This window comes from Doryrhamphus excisus, linkage group LG18, assembly GCF_037039965.1.
Source record: "Doryrhamphus excisus strain RoL-2023G ecotype Guam linkage group LG18, RoL_Dexc_Guam_v1.1, whole genome shotgun sequence".
NCBI classification, from domain to species: Eukaryota; Metazoa; Chordata; class Actinopteri; order Syngnathiformes; family Syngnathidae; genus Doryrhamphus; species Doryrhamphus excisus.
Genome location: NC_136374.1, coordinates 1,447,864 through 1,461,731, shown reverse-complemented (window position 1 = coordinate 1,461,731; position 13,868 = coordinate 1,447,864). Strand labels below are relative to the sequence as shown.

Below are 13,868 nucleotides of genomic sequence, written 5' to 3'. Positions count from 1 at the left end.
CGTCCAGTCGCGCTACAATGACGTCACGGCCCCGTTCGCCAATCGCCTTAACAGCAATCATGTGACGTCGATACCGGAAATGGAGTGGTAAACATCCAAGTTTTCGCATAAGCGCCGTTACGTTGTTTTTGGTGGGGTTTGTTGGGGTTTTTTTAGCCTTTGCGTTTTTGGTTTAGACAATTTAAACCAAGTGAGTTGATTAAATGAACGGTCCTCGCGTTTTTTACAACGTTCTTAGACCGCTGCTCATAGTAAAAAAAAAAAACAACGTTAGCATTAGCAGCATGTCTGAAGATTGGGGTCTGCCTTTGGTTCGCTCCTTAAACACTCGCATTCCCACGAGTGTTGTCTTTTGCAACCGCAGTCCCCGAGTGGTGCGGCCACTGTGGATTGATTTCCGCGGGGAGCCACGGCCCTACAACGACTTACAGCCGAGGACTGGGCGAAAAGTCACAACATTCGTGGGTACGACACAGCACTTGTTCATTATTCACTCATAACAGCAGAGGGTGGGCGGATCGATCCAAATATCGATAGTGTCGTGCTGCGTATATAACAATACAATACAAGACACAACTTTGTGAAAGTGCCGCGAAAGTCACACCTGGCATCAATCCGATATTTTGATACTACAGTAAGTACAGATACATCGATATTTGGATCGATCCGCTGCCCCTTCCCAGTGAGATGGTGACGTGGTTGACGTGTGTGTGAATGTGACACCCAGGCCACCCGTGGATGTTCACAGATGCAGAAAGTGATGATCTGCTGAGGGTGAACGGCAAGGAGCTTTTCCTTCCTGCTCTGGCTGGCGCTGAGAATGCCGCATTTGTAAATATCACTTTGCCAGGTGAGTCTCTTTGCCACTTCAACAGGTTGTCTAACACGGTTAAGAAGATCCACAAACTTCCATCCTGCATTGATTTCACACAGCAAAATAAACAAGCTCTAATATGTAACGTTTGCCTAGTCGCTAGCCGGTGTGGCGTGGCGGGGTGTCACTACACATACAAAGTAGTTCTTGGGCGAAAGAATGTTAATAATAATAATAATAACATTTGTGTTGCTGTAGCATGGTTAATACCCAGGTGTCGAGCCATCATGATGCTTTTTCGAGCTTTAAAGTGGAATAGGTGCACTGCATTCTTAGCTGTCTTTTTTTATCTGTTTTAATATCTTTTGAAGGCACAAAAAAGAGAAATGTTTCACGTTAAGATTCTTTTTTAAAAAGGGGTTGTTTTCCTTCAGTTTGAAGTGGTTCCAGCATGAACCCTGTATTTGAACAAAAAGGAAAATAAAAGGAAAATAATTACCAAGGGAAATAGTCACCACAAAACATATCAGCACTGCCGCCTAGTGGTCGCCACCAGATACAGCAGTCTAGATTTTTAATCGTACAACAACATGAAGGTGAAAAAGACATTTATTATTTGTTTTTTAAATGGATTTAAGTCACGTTATCATTTAAGTCTGTTTGGGGAATTCAGGTTTTTGAGCACCCCCCCTTGCGCCCAATGACTTCCATCTGTGATGCAGTTTACAGCCTGAAGGACCGCGCCCTCCAGGAGATCCGACGCTTGGTAGAACCGGACGACTACAGAAGTTTGGAGATAGCACGCAGTCTCATCGAGGAGCTGGAGGATCCGCCCAGTTTGTCCAAGAGTCTACATCGCTTGAATCGGCGAGCAGAGCAACATCTCCTCCAAAGAGTGGAAGGACAATCGGAGTGAGTCCCAAAAGCCCCGGCCAACGACGACTGAACTCTTCTTTTGTAGTCATATTTGTTTGATCGGGTGGTTTCTGTCAGCGTCATCCAAGTGTCTTCTGTGAAGCTGTATTTTATATTTTTATTGTACCGGCCCTTTAAATGGACCACGTCCATCAGTAGGCTTTAATACAGCATGAGCACACAAAAACCTTTATCAGCCACCTGAAATGTTTCAAAAGTGCTGAAGGTTTGCCAGAGACCTCTTTGGCTGTTCGGAGCATGCGCCTGAATCCAGGACACCTTGCTGGGCCACAGCAGGTGGCTCCTCCCCCCTCTATGAAAAGGCATGCAAAGACTTCAAAGTGAAGGACGCCACCAGCCAGAAGTATGTATGTCAAAGTATGGCATTCTGTATTATTAGCCGCTTGTCTCGGTGCTTTTCCCTCATTCAATAAAGTAAACCAATCATTTCTGATTTTTCGTTGTTTTCTGGCTGATTTTTGACGTGTCAATTCCTATTTTTGGATCAATATAGGCTCAGAGGCACCAAATCTCGCGAGATGAGACCAAAGCTGAACTTTGTCGCCATCTGGCGTTAGCGTCTCGACGTTTAAAAAAAAACGAGCAACCTGCTCCACATAATCAATTTAAAAATGAAACTTTGAAGTCAGTCTAAAAAAAAAGTCCATCCAAGCTTTATGGTACAGTTTCCGTAAAAAGGCTGCGAGGATACACTTTATTCACCATTTTCCATCAAAAGAAGGTAAAGGTCTTCGATATTTCATCCGATTAAAAACCACAAAGAGATGACGCCGTCGTGCGCTTTGTGCGTGGCTGCTACGTTTATAATATGACGTTTAGCAAGTGTGTGTTTATTATTATTTCGCTTTGAAAAAGGGGAACATTGAAAATACAGGCAAGTTAGCGGCGGTGACGCCAATGCAGAGCCAGCTAGCTTAGCTCTTAATTGGCTAAAGAGCGGCACGCTACCGAGCTAGCTAGCTAGCTAGCTAGCCATCTCATTTAGGAGCAGCAGTTAACGTTTCTACTTGTGTAGCGTAAACTGTCACTTCAATTACGACGGCGAAAGAAAAAAAAACGATATAATAGTTGATTGCGCCTAAGATAAGGTAAGTTAAAGATTCCATTCAATAGAACGGGACATTCAATATCCATTGAATATCATGCAGACACATGTTTCTATTATGTTTGGCCTTTTTTGCTGCACAATGAGGGCGGAGGCACCTTTTAAATGATGCTACTATCCATCCATCCATTTTCTGTACCGTTTATCGTATAGATAAACACATTAAATGGTGACCATAAGAATGAACCACGTCTATGCTTTAATGTTGTCAGCAAGCATAGCCAAAAGAATATCAGCAAACTTGGTTGTCTGCACATGCGCTTCGCCTGATGGCCGCACAAAACAGTCGAAGAGTTTATTACAGCCGCATACCAAATCAGTCATAATGATTTTGTGTTTTCCGATAACATTCCATAACATGAGTGCTTGTTTGTGTTTGTTGTGACTGGTGACCAAAGTCAGCTGGGATAGATTCCAGCTCACGTCGCCGTATGCATGCTCTGAATAAATGTACTCATGCTTTTTACGGCCAGCATCTACGTTCTCATCCGACATGGACAGCAGCAGGAAGAAGGTGACTTTTAAGTGGCTGCAAAGAGCTTCCTCTCCAACGCCGACTTTCCAGGACAGAACACCCCCGTCTGCCCTCGGTGAGTCACCAGGATCGGCCAGCTTTGCTGAGCTCAGCCTGGACACTCCCAAGAGAAAAGCGGAGGTGCTCGGTGAAGCTGCCACATCTTTAAGCAAAATGGAGCTGAGGAAGCGCTCCAGGTTGAATTTTGGCACATTCAAGGTAAATGCTTGAAACACTTGTGAGTCATTAATATTTTATTAAGAATGTTTTGGCATCTGCCAGGACTCCGATCAGGAGGTATCTACACCCAGTGACGCTTCCCCTCATCCCTCTCACTCCTTCGTCATGAAAAAGAAGGACAGGACGCCAGAGGAGGGGTTAAAGGCCATTTACAGGAGGGCTTTATCTGCAGCTGTCGGCAGCAGTGCGTTGAAGCGCACCCCGACCAAAAGCACACTGAGGGCAAATACATGTGAGGATCCAAAAGATGAGCCGTCCACCTCTCGGCTTGTTGGAGTTCCCGTGACCGCCCTACCTGTAAGTCAATGGGGTCATGTTCTCTTGTTAAAGGGGACCTGTTATGCTCATTTGTGATCCTTTGTATCGAGTTGTGGACTCCTATAGAGCAGCTACACTCAATAACCCGCACAGAAAACTTTCTAGATCTTCCAGAATCTGCACCTGTTGCAGCTGCATTTCCAAAACGCTCTTTTTTAATTTATTCCACCCATGGCCCCCCTCCGGGCACACCCACTGCTCTCTCAAACTGTCCGGACTTCTCTTTTGTGGGTATAGGGGTTGATGAGAAATGAATGAACCCTTTGGAGGGTTACTTGGACCTTGCTACTGACTTACCTGTATGAACTCAAGGAGTGGTAACGTAGGCACGCCCATATAAGGAAGTCTGGCTCTTGTTGGAAAAAACTCTCTGAAGCCAAGCATCGAGCGCCATCTCAAACTTGTTTCAGGACAACGTTGGCATGGTTTAACATGAGAATGCAACATTTGTAGGTCAGAAAAGAGGAAAAAGCATAACCAGTCCCCTTTAAGTAAGGTTTTAGACGTGAGATGAGGTTACACAAACCAAAAAGACAGTATCTAAGTTTCTGAATGTTAGACCATGATGTTATAGAGAACCTCAGTCACCAACCCAATGCCACAGATAGATTAGAGTCCTGTGGAAAGACCGACCTCACTCCTGTTGTTGTGTTTCAGAGCTCTGCGCTCAAAGAGGAGACCGACACAACACACAAGAGCTTTCCTCGTGCTTCCCAAAACTGTGTGGCAGCCGAACCTCCAGCTGAGGATGGCGATTCGCCCCCCCCTCTTCTTGAGGATGTTTCAGATTCTTTGTCTTGCTGTTTGACTCCAATGGATGAGCCTTCCAACTGCTGGCAGCGCATCACTCCGACATTTAAACACAGTCTTGGAGCTACACCTTCCACGGGGGGGGGGTGGGATGCAGGGTCCTCCCTGTCCCACAGGACTGTTTTTGTGTCCTGCAAGCAGCAACAAGCTGCTGCAGCCGGAGCGGACCCCAAGACCGCACGCTCCCCCGGCATTATTGATTCAGCACACATGCGAGGGGGAGACTATGCGACCACACGCAGGCAATCGTATGACGGCACTTCCGTCCATTCGCCGCCTTTCTCATCTCTACGTGACGGCAACCCCAGGAGAAGACTGTCCATGGGGGACCCTCGACCCACCTGGACGCGCTACCCCTCCAGCGGGTCTGGCTTCATAGACACCCACTGCCATCTTGACATGCTCTACTCAAAGCTGCGCTTCCGCGGATCCTTTGACCGTTTCCAAAAAGTCTACAGCAGCAGCTTTCCCGCCGAGTTTGGCGGCTGCATTGCAGACTTCTGCAACCCCCGCCTCATGGCACAGGAGGCATTGTGGGAAGATTTGCTGGCTGAGGACATGGTCTGGGGGGCGTTCGGGTGCCACCCTCACTTTGTCAACGAGTACTCCGACGTCCATGAACGCAGCATCCTGAAAGCAATGGGGCACCCAAAAGCGGTGGCATTTGGCGAGATGGGGCTGGACTACTCGCACAAGAACTCCACGTCTTCCGACAAGCAGAAAGAGGTGAGCTGGATCAATGGATGTGATATCAATGCATCGTCCGTCACGCACGCTGTGGTCGTTGTGTGAAGGTCTTTGAGCGTCAGCTGCAGTGGGCTGTCGCCATGCAGAAGCCCCTGGTCATCCACTGCAGGGATGCAGATGACGACCTGATGAGAATCCTGAAGAAGTCCGTCCCCAAGGATTACAAAATTCACAGGTCTGTATTTTCGTCTTGAACATTTACACGATTCCCTCAAGCCTGTGTTCCATCTTACACGATTTGACTGATTTTGGATCGCAGGCACTGTTTTACAAACAGCTATTCGGTGATTGAGCCCTTCCTGGAAGAGTTCCCCAACCTCTATGTGGGCTTCACAGCCTTGATCACCTACTACAACGCCTTCCAGGTGCGAGATGCTGTCCGCAAGGTGCCTCTCCACCGCATTGTGTTGGAGACCGACGCACCCTACTTCCTGCCGAGGATGGTATGTTCGCCTTGACACCTTCAAAAAAATGGAAGTGACGTTGGGGCTTCAGAGTTGAGTGTCCCACGTTATTTTGCCTGATGTGGGATCAGGTCTGGTGCTTGTGTGTCTCACTTTACAGTAACATTACTGACACCTAGTGACCAGTGTAGAATACTACATATTATCAGGTCTTTGAATGCGTCTTCAGAGTGCCTTATATTGATTGGTATTTGACTTCTTTTAGCCATTTTGACTAATAAGCCGTGTTTAATTCAAATCAGCAACATTTGAAAAATCGTTGATGGATATGAAATATCCATATATGAAATACATTTTCCCAGCAGCCTGAACTACTTGACTCCACATTCTTTTGATATCTCTCCCGCTCTGCCAGGTGAGCAAAGACCTGTGCAAGTTTTCCCATCCGGGAATGGGCATCCACACCCTGCAAGAGCTGAGCCTACTGAAGGGGGAGGACATGCCCACAGTCCTCGCCGCCGTCCGAAACAACACCACTCGGCTTTACGGCATCTGAGCCACTTGATGGGCCCTAATGTTAGTTTCTGGCTGGTCATATATTTATGTATCCTTTAGAGCAGGCAATGTAAGATTTTACCGTTATTGTTCATAAGCCTCTCTTGTTTTTTGCTTTGTTTGATTCAGGATGTTTAACACGCCTTCTTTGTGTAGATACTGCTTACTTTGACAGTATGCCAAATATATTAAACAGTTGAAATCCTGCAGATGTATTTTCAGCAGCACATTTATATGTGGAATGCACATACTAAGGCAGATGACTCCAGATTGAAGGAGCAGCTCTGAGTGACACCACTTACACGCAATGTTCCTTTGTGGTGCTTTTATTTTGACATCCAGCAGCCTAGGTCCTAAGTGTTATACAAGGTAAGAGTGTACATCAAGTTTAACTAGAAGGATGTGTGGAAAACACACGTTACCGGGGGGGATTCTATTCAAAGCATCACAATTAATCAATTGTTCAAAGTGTGGCGGTGAGCTGACCGAGTGCTGTTTTGTACAAATTTACCAGCTCTTTCACCTCTGAGTTGGCCTGCAATTCCCGGCTGCTTTACAATACAATGATAACTGACGCAGTACAGCATTCTGGCCACTAGTCGGTGGTATACCGACATAGGCAGCAAGCAAAGTCGTAGAGGAAGCCCAAAGGATATCACTCATGTACAGTTACCCGTGAAAAACAACAGTCTGCTAATTGCACCAAGACGATTTAAAAATGGATAAAAGGAAGAAACCATTTGATGTGACTGCCTCTTCGGTAAGTTATATATATTGACAAATACCGGCAACGCCGCGTGGCGTTAGATACCGCGACCAAAGAAGCGCTAACGTTAGCAAAGATGCTAACTTGCTAACATCAAGTTCCATGACTGGACTCTTGTCGCTTCTTTCTAACAGTTGGTGGACCTTAAAGCCGAACTATACAGGAAGCAGGAGCAATTCAAACAACAGAGACTCGGGCAAGAGCACGGCGACGCTGCATTTAAACCCAAAGCCAAAGTTAACGTGAGTTGCTTTCCACATTTCGTGTCCAAATGAGATGTTTACTCAAGCTGCTGCCTTGTTACCTGTAGAAACCAAACGTTTGGACCAAGCAAAACTCGGGTGTTTCTGCGAGAGCCGACAAGGATGCAGAACAGCTGGCTGAGGAGCAGAGAAGCATTGACAATGCAAAGTAGGTTTGAATCCTGTTCTGTGGCCTGAAACAACGGCACCGAGTGGTACTTGATCAGTTGTCGGTTCCTTTCAGGAGCAAACTCGAGGAGAAAGCCAAACTCTACGAGCAGATGACAAAAGGAGACTTCCCAGGTCTTAAAGCTTAGTGTCAAGCGCATGTCATTGGATCTTCCTGCTATTTACAGTGTTTTGTATTGTATCAGATGAAGAAACGGAGGGCTTGTACCTGGTGGATTTTGCTCAGAAGATAATTGACAAAAGAAGGGACAGACATGCAGAAAGTGAGGATGAAGAAACGGGAAGATTATCTCCAATACCCCCTCCTCAGAACCCAGATGAGGAATGGTAATCGTCTCACCACATCCACTTCCATGATGTCGACCAGATAATTAACGTTCCTTCTTTCTAGGGTGGACTTTGTGGATGCATTGGGACGATCTCGGAGGTGCATGAAAAAAGACCTGCCAGATTTTAAGAAAATGGACCAAGATCTTCATGGAAATTGGTAATCTGTGTTTAAAAAAAGATGTTTTACAGCATTGAATGGCGTGCTGTACATCTTTGTGGAACTGTGTTCCTTCTAGGAGAGTGACCACTGACAAGACCTTGCTGTCAGAGGACATGCGCCGAGATCTGCAGCGGCAGGAGTGGGAGCGAGAAGAGGAGGAAGCTCTGAAGAAGCCAGTCGGACCCATCCACTATGAGGACATCAGGGCTCAAGGTTGGAAATGGACGGGGCGCTGGTGGTTAGGAGTTGAAGTTCCTCACTTTGGTGTCGTCACACAGAGGCTCGGGAGCTCGGCGTGGGCTACTTCGCCTTCTCTCAAGATGAGGAGCATCGGCAAAAGCAGAGGCAGACGCTGGACATGCTGCGGGATCAGGTGAGAAGCTCCGTTTTAATGGCTTATCTTTTTGAAGAGCAATGCTATTGGATTAAAATGTACTTTAGAGTAGTCAGTGTGCAGCTTGTAAAGCAGTATAGATTTGCTGATGATCCCTGGTGGTTAATTGGTTCCAGACCCTACATTGATAAGTACATTTCCACAAAGTAGGATTTCTCATTTATAAATTGAATATTTTTGTAGCTGGAGCTGAGAAAACCTGCTGAGGACCTTCTAAATATGCCTTTTAACATTATTAGAGCTCTTCAGACATTAAATAACACCCCTATAATGTAATATAGTAGACATAATAAGAGAAAATCTGACTTTAATGACATTCTAAATGTTGCTCTTAACAATAGAGCCATCTCAACATGAAATAACACCCCTATAGTCGCCTTTACACTCCTATTACCCAATATAGAAGACATTAGACATAATAGGAGTCCAAGCGTAGTGAAAAATCAAAGGATGCCACTTGATAGCAATGCTAATAAGTAGTTAAAAAAAAGCTGCATCTCTGCTTTCTGATGGCGGTGGAAAAATGTCAACTTCACTCAGTTTTTCCCTGTTTTGCTGATTTTTAAAAAATGTTGGCAGTATTTTAGCTTTCTTCTTAAATCATTTTGGTAAATTTTCTTTTTCTAATATTATGATTTTATTCCCATAATAATTTGACTTTATTGCCTAATTTTATAACTTTTCCCCAAGTAAATCTTTTGTATTGTTACATCTTAAAAACAAACAACACATTAAAGCTATCCTAAAGTGCTTCATTTAGACAAGAAATATGTCCAATTTATTTCCATTTGCATATTTTGGACTCGTGATAGATCACAATTAAGACATCTGTGAAGCCGTGAGTACAAAGTAGCGGGCCTTTACTTTACTATGCCCTGAAAATGTGTAAATAGCTTTACTATGTCATCTTTGTTTCAGACGACTGACCAGCGCAGCAAGCGGGAACGCCTGAAAGAGAAGAAGAAGGCCGTCCTGCAGGCCAGACTGGCCAAAATAAAGCAGAGGAAGATGAAGGCAAAGGGCGTGGTTGCTGAGGAAGATCCGGTGGATGCGGGTAGTGAAGGTTAGAATAACAACATTTAATTGAATTCTTTCATTTCTTTTCTATGATTTCAACCTCTGCTGACTTGTTCCTCATAGAAGAGGAGGACGTGGCGCCGTCGCCTCCACCAGACGACCCGCCAGAGGTCAGCAGACTGAAGAAGGTGGAGGTTGAGATTCAGGAAAGGAGAGACACCAAACCCGGTGTCCCTCATGTCCGAGAATGGGACCGAGGCAAAGGTACTGTAGCGCAGGAGTTGTTTCATTCAAGTCTTGTATTTCATCTTTTTATTTACTCTTGAATTGAAAGGCATGCACGTTTCATTCGGAATCTTTTTTTTCCCATTAGAATCCATGTTCACTCAGTGGAAAAGTCGGCGTCAGGAGGAGCGAGATTCAGAGTTTGCACCTCCCTCCGCATACTTTACCGATGAGAAGCGTCCCAGACCTCCAAAAATACACATCCCGGAGAGGAAGATTCCCAACATGTCCTTCAAGGGGACCCAAGTCCCAGATGGGGCTGCCGAGAGCCCGGAAGATCCACAGCCTACCCCTCCTGAAGTTGCTCCTCCTCCTCATCCTCCACCTGCACACAACCCCCCTGTCCAGCCACGGCCCCCGCCTCCATGTCGCCCCGCAGTTCCTCCCCCTGCCAACCTCCAGTATCCCCCTCCTCCTCCTTTTTACCCCCCTTATGCCCATCCCCACTTTATATGTCCACCATACCCATTTCCCCACTTTCTACCACCCTTCCACAGCCAGTATCCGCCACAGTGTCGGCCCCCGATGCCGGGACCGTTCCTAGCTCAGCCGGCCTCTCAGCCCACACAGCCCATCCAACCTCAGCCGCCGCCCCAACCCACAGACCCCATCCAACCTCAGCCGCCGCCCCAACTCGTAGACCCCATCCAACCTCACCTGCCACCCCAACTTACAGACCCCATCCAACCTCAGCCGCCGCCCCAACCTACAGACCCCATCCAACCTCAGCTGCCGCCTCAATCCACAGACCCCACCCACCCTCAGCCGGCGCCCCCCCAAACCCCGTTGCCTGGCCAGGCTCAGCAGCCTCCTCAAGGCTCCTCCCAAAGTCTGGATGACATGTTGTCCTTCTACAGGAACGCCACCTGATGGTGATGATGATGATGATGATGATGGTGGGGGGGGTAAATGAAATTGACACATGAGCATCATGAAATGTCAGGTTTTTCCACACGTTCCAGACCATCAGAGGTGCTGTCAATCATCCCAGCTCACTCATTTAGTATTTAATAAATAGAAACAATGTGACTCCATATTATTCTCACTTGGTTCATCGCGCTGACTGGCCACTCGATTAGGTACAGCTGCAAGTGCAAGGGCTGTGTCCAGCGGAGGACGTACCATTAGGCCAACATCTAGCTCAGGACACAGGAAGGATCATTTTCTCATATTGGACGCTGTCCATCACAATCAATCGTTATCGTATTTGGGAGGCATCAAGCTGTTCTGACCAATCAGGTCACTATTTTACCTACAACCACTAGATGGTGGCATTTCATTGCTTTTGGCCGACACTAAGACAGCTTTATGTTTGTTGTAGTTTCGTCATACAAACAAATACTACAAATAACACTTGTTTGCTCTTGTAAATTTACGGCATTATTGTAAATGTACGCATTTTGGGAGAGAACTAACAAAACTACTTCCGTGTTCAGAGCGGATGTTTGCGGTGAAACTTCAAAATAAGAGCAGCACATTGGTTTGTGTCCCGGTATCACTTCTTGCCTCTACCAATTGAGCAGTGGGAGATGTGGAGATGAAATAATGCATATCCACCCAATTTGGGTTACTTGGAGGTAAACGTTCACCGGAAGTGTGTCCTTTAGCTTCACTAATTTTTGTTTTTAAACCACGAGCGCTTGTGCTCCCAAACAGGTGAAAGTGTCAGAAACCGCACCCCCAATTCCCTGACATGTAAGCCAACCCACCAGCCAAGCATCACAGTGCCCCCTACAGAGCACCAGGTGTAACTTCAGGGTGCCGAGTCAAATCGCCACGAAGCTGCTAGAAGTAAGCTGCTTCCGCCTGAACAGGTTAGCATGCTAGCTAGCCCTCTAGCTAGCTACATTTGTCACGTTTTGTCCTGTAAACTTTATTCTTGTAAATGTAAAACCCTTTTCTTGTAATTTTACAGCTTTATTCTCATTAATGGAAAACTTTTTCTCATCACTTTCCAACAATTTTTTTGTAAATTGACTTTGTTCTCATGAATTTACCACTATTTTCTAATTTACAGCATTATCGTAAATGTACAAATTTTTTCTTTTCATAACTTATTACGGGGCTGCATGCTGATCGAGTGGTTAGCGGGCAGACCTCACAGCTAGGAGACCCAAGTTCATTTCCACCCTCGGACATCTCTGTGTGGAGTTTGCATGTTCTCCCCGTGCATATGTGGGTTTTCGCCGGGTACTCCGGTTTCCTCCCACATTCCAAAAACATGCTAGGTTAATTAGCCCCTCCAAATTGTCCATAGGTATGAATGTGAGTGTGAATGGTTGTTTGTCTATATGTGCCCAGGGATTGGCTGGCCACCAGTCCAGCGTGGACCCCGCCTCTCACCCCAAGACAGCTGGGATAGGCTCCAGCACCCCCCATGACCCTTGTGAGGATAAGCGGTAGAGAATGAATGAAGTTATTACGACTTTTTCCTCAAATTTCCAATTTTATTCTTATAAATCTATGTCTCTTAAGTGTCTCGTAACTTTATTCTTGAAAATGTACAACTATTCCTTGTGAGTTTGCAACTTTTTGTCAAGGATTTTATCCTTGTCAGCATGAGAAAACCTGTTGAGAGACAATGGAGAGTGCGTTTTATTCACACGTTGTTTGCTTTCGGTTTCAGTTGGACCTTCTGGAACAAAGGAATGCTAACCAAGGAAAGGAATGTTAACCAAGGCACCGCTGCAATCTTTGCCAGATTCCAGCCAGAGAATCCTTTACTCATCTTTTTGATGGTAGGTGATTTATGTTTGTAGAATGCACCCCTTTCTTCCTCCTTGTGCACCCTGCGGCGAAGAGACAAGCGCGCAGATGTGTGGAGTTAGCATGTTCTGTTTACATTTTCTCAACCAGTTTTTTTGTTGAGTTGTATTTTTAGATTGTGCCAAGGGCCTTGAAATGGCCCCTGAGCCACACTTTGGCGTGTGTTACAATAGTATAGGCTCCCAGTGAAGACGCGTTGCAGGGGAACACTTTAAGGGAGTCCAATTACATTGAAACATAAAGGTATATGGCGTAATCTGGCCACTAGGTGTCAGTAAATGTCCCGTTATTGAGCTTACCATCATGGAGTCTGCTTGGCCGTTGCATACAACGAAATTTGAGTGCAACTCCACGGTGCATTTTGTAGAAAGTAAAATAAGAATAAGGAAAAGGATAAGAATAAAACAAGGAATAACAACATAAATATAAAAGTGGCAGGTGCTGTTCAAAATAATTGTAAATATATGTACATCAAAATCAATAACTTATACAGTAACAAGATGTAGAATTGCAGTAACCAAAAGGTGGAATTTCAGTAAACAAAATGTAGTATTGCACATATTTGACCTGAGTTTCACTTGCCCCCCCCCTCCCCCCCACACTTAGAAGTTACTTTTCAAAATAGTTTGTCTCTTGGAGCCACTTCACCAAGTCCACTTTTCAATTCTATTAACATCACAAACCTGATCCAAAAAGCTTAAAGACCATCTTATAATATCCCGGGGCGGTTTTGTAAATGCATTTAGTCTCCTCACTATGGCATGCGGATTTAAGCAGTTGAGTCTTAATGACCTATTATCCTTAATGGGACCCGCAGCACTGCCTTATACCCTCCACTTGCTTTTATGTTGATGCTCTGCCGTTCAGGGACGGATCCTAAATTCATCCAAAAAGCTCATGGTGTATTTTTGTCTTCATTTCACTGCCTTGTTAAATTGTTGTGCGTGATGCGCCACTTGATCAACTTGGCCGTCGTCGTGGGATAGTCGAAAGACGTTTCGGATGTCTTGATGATTCCCGTTTTCACTTCCTGGTCGGGCAGTTAAAGTGCGCCATCGTAAAAGCGCCCAAAGGCTTAATTACAAATCAACCACCGTTGAGGGCCTTGCTTTTAGCCTTGAACCGTGACCAGGAAGTCGCTGGCATCCGACCTCGGAACGCTTTAGATTTCATCATTTGATGCGACTTCTCAGCCGCTGTTCCACACGTCATCCATGATGGTACCTCCTCTCCTCCACCCTGATAGAAATGGAATTTATAGATGAAGTTGGAGGAT

General features: G+C 45.7%; 3 protein-coding genes across 3 annotated transcripts; all 3 read left to right on the top strand.

The window, feature by feature from the left end:
• Nucleotides 1–82: 82 nt before the first annotated feature.
• vhl (von Hippel-Lindau tumor suppressor) lies at nt 83–2,173 on the top strand. The gene is made up of 3 exons (XM_058055079.2): nt 83–465; nt 728–850; nt 1,537–2,173. Exons 1-3 carry the CDS (start codon nt 204–206, stop codon nt 1,728–1,730), a joined length of 579 nt encoding a protein of 192 aa, XP_057911062.2. The 5' UTR covers nt 83–203; the 3' UTR covers nt 1,731–2,173.
• Nucleotides 2,174–3,310: 1,137 nt separating this feature from the next.
• tatdn2 (TatD DNase domain containing 2) lies at nt 3,311–6,660 on the top strand. Its single transcript, XM_078798611.1, has 6 exons — nt 3,311–3,588; nt 3,652–3,906; nt 4,585–5,463; nt 5,532–5,659; nt 5,744–5,927; nt 6,304–6,660. The coding sequence occupies exons 1-6, from the start codon at nt 3,349–3,351 to the stop codon at nt 6,442–6,444; spliced, it is 1,827 nt and encodes a 608-aa protein (XP_078654737.1). The 5' UTR covers nt 3,311–3,348; the 3' UTR covers nt 6,445–6,660.
• Nucleotides 6,661–7,064: 404 nt separating this feature from the next.
• ccdc174 (coiled-coil domain containing 174) lies at nt 7,065–11,043 on the top strand. The gene is made up of 11 exons (XM_058055102.2): nt 7,065–7,203; nt 7,344–7,451; nt 7,520–7,620; nt 7,696–7,754; nt 7,826–7,967; nt 8,032–8,127; nt 8,207–8,343; nt 8,409–8,503; nt 9,443–9,587; nt 9,665–9,805; nt 9,915–11,043. Exons 1-11 carry the CDS (start codon nt 7,162–7,164, stop codon nt 10,694–10,696), a joined length of 1,848 nt encoding a protein of 615 aa, XP_057911085.2. The 5' UTR covers nt 7,065–7,161; the 3' UTR covers nt 10,697–11,043.
• Nucleotides 11,044–13,868: the final 2,825 nt, after the last annotated feature.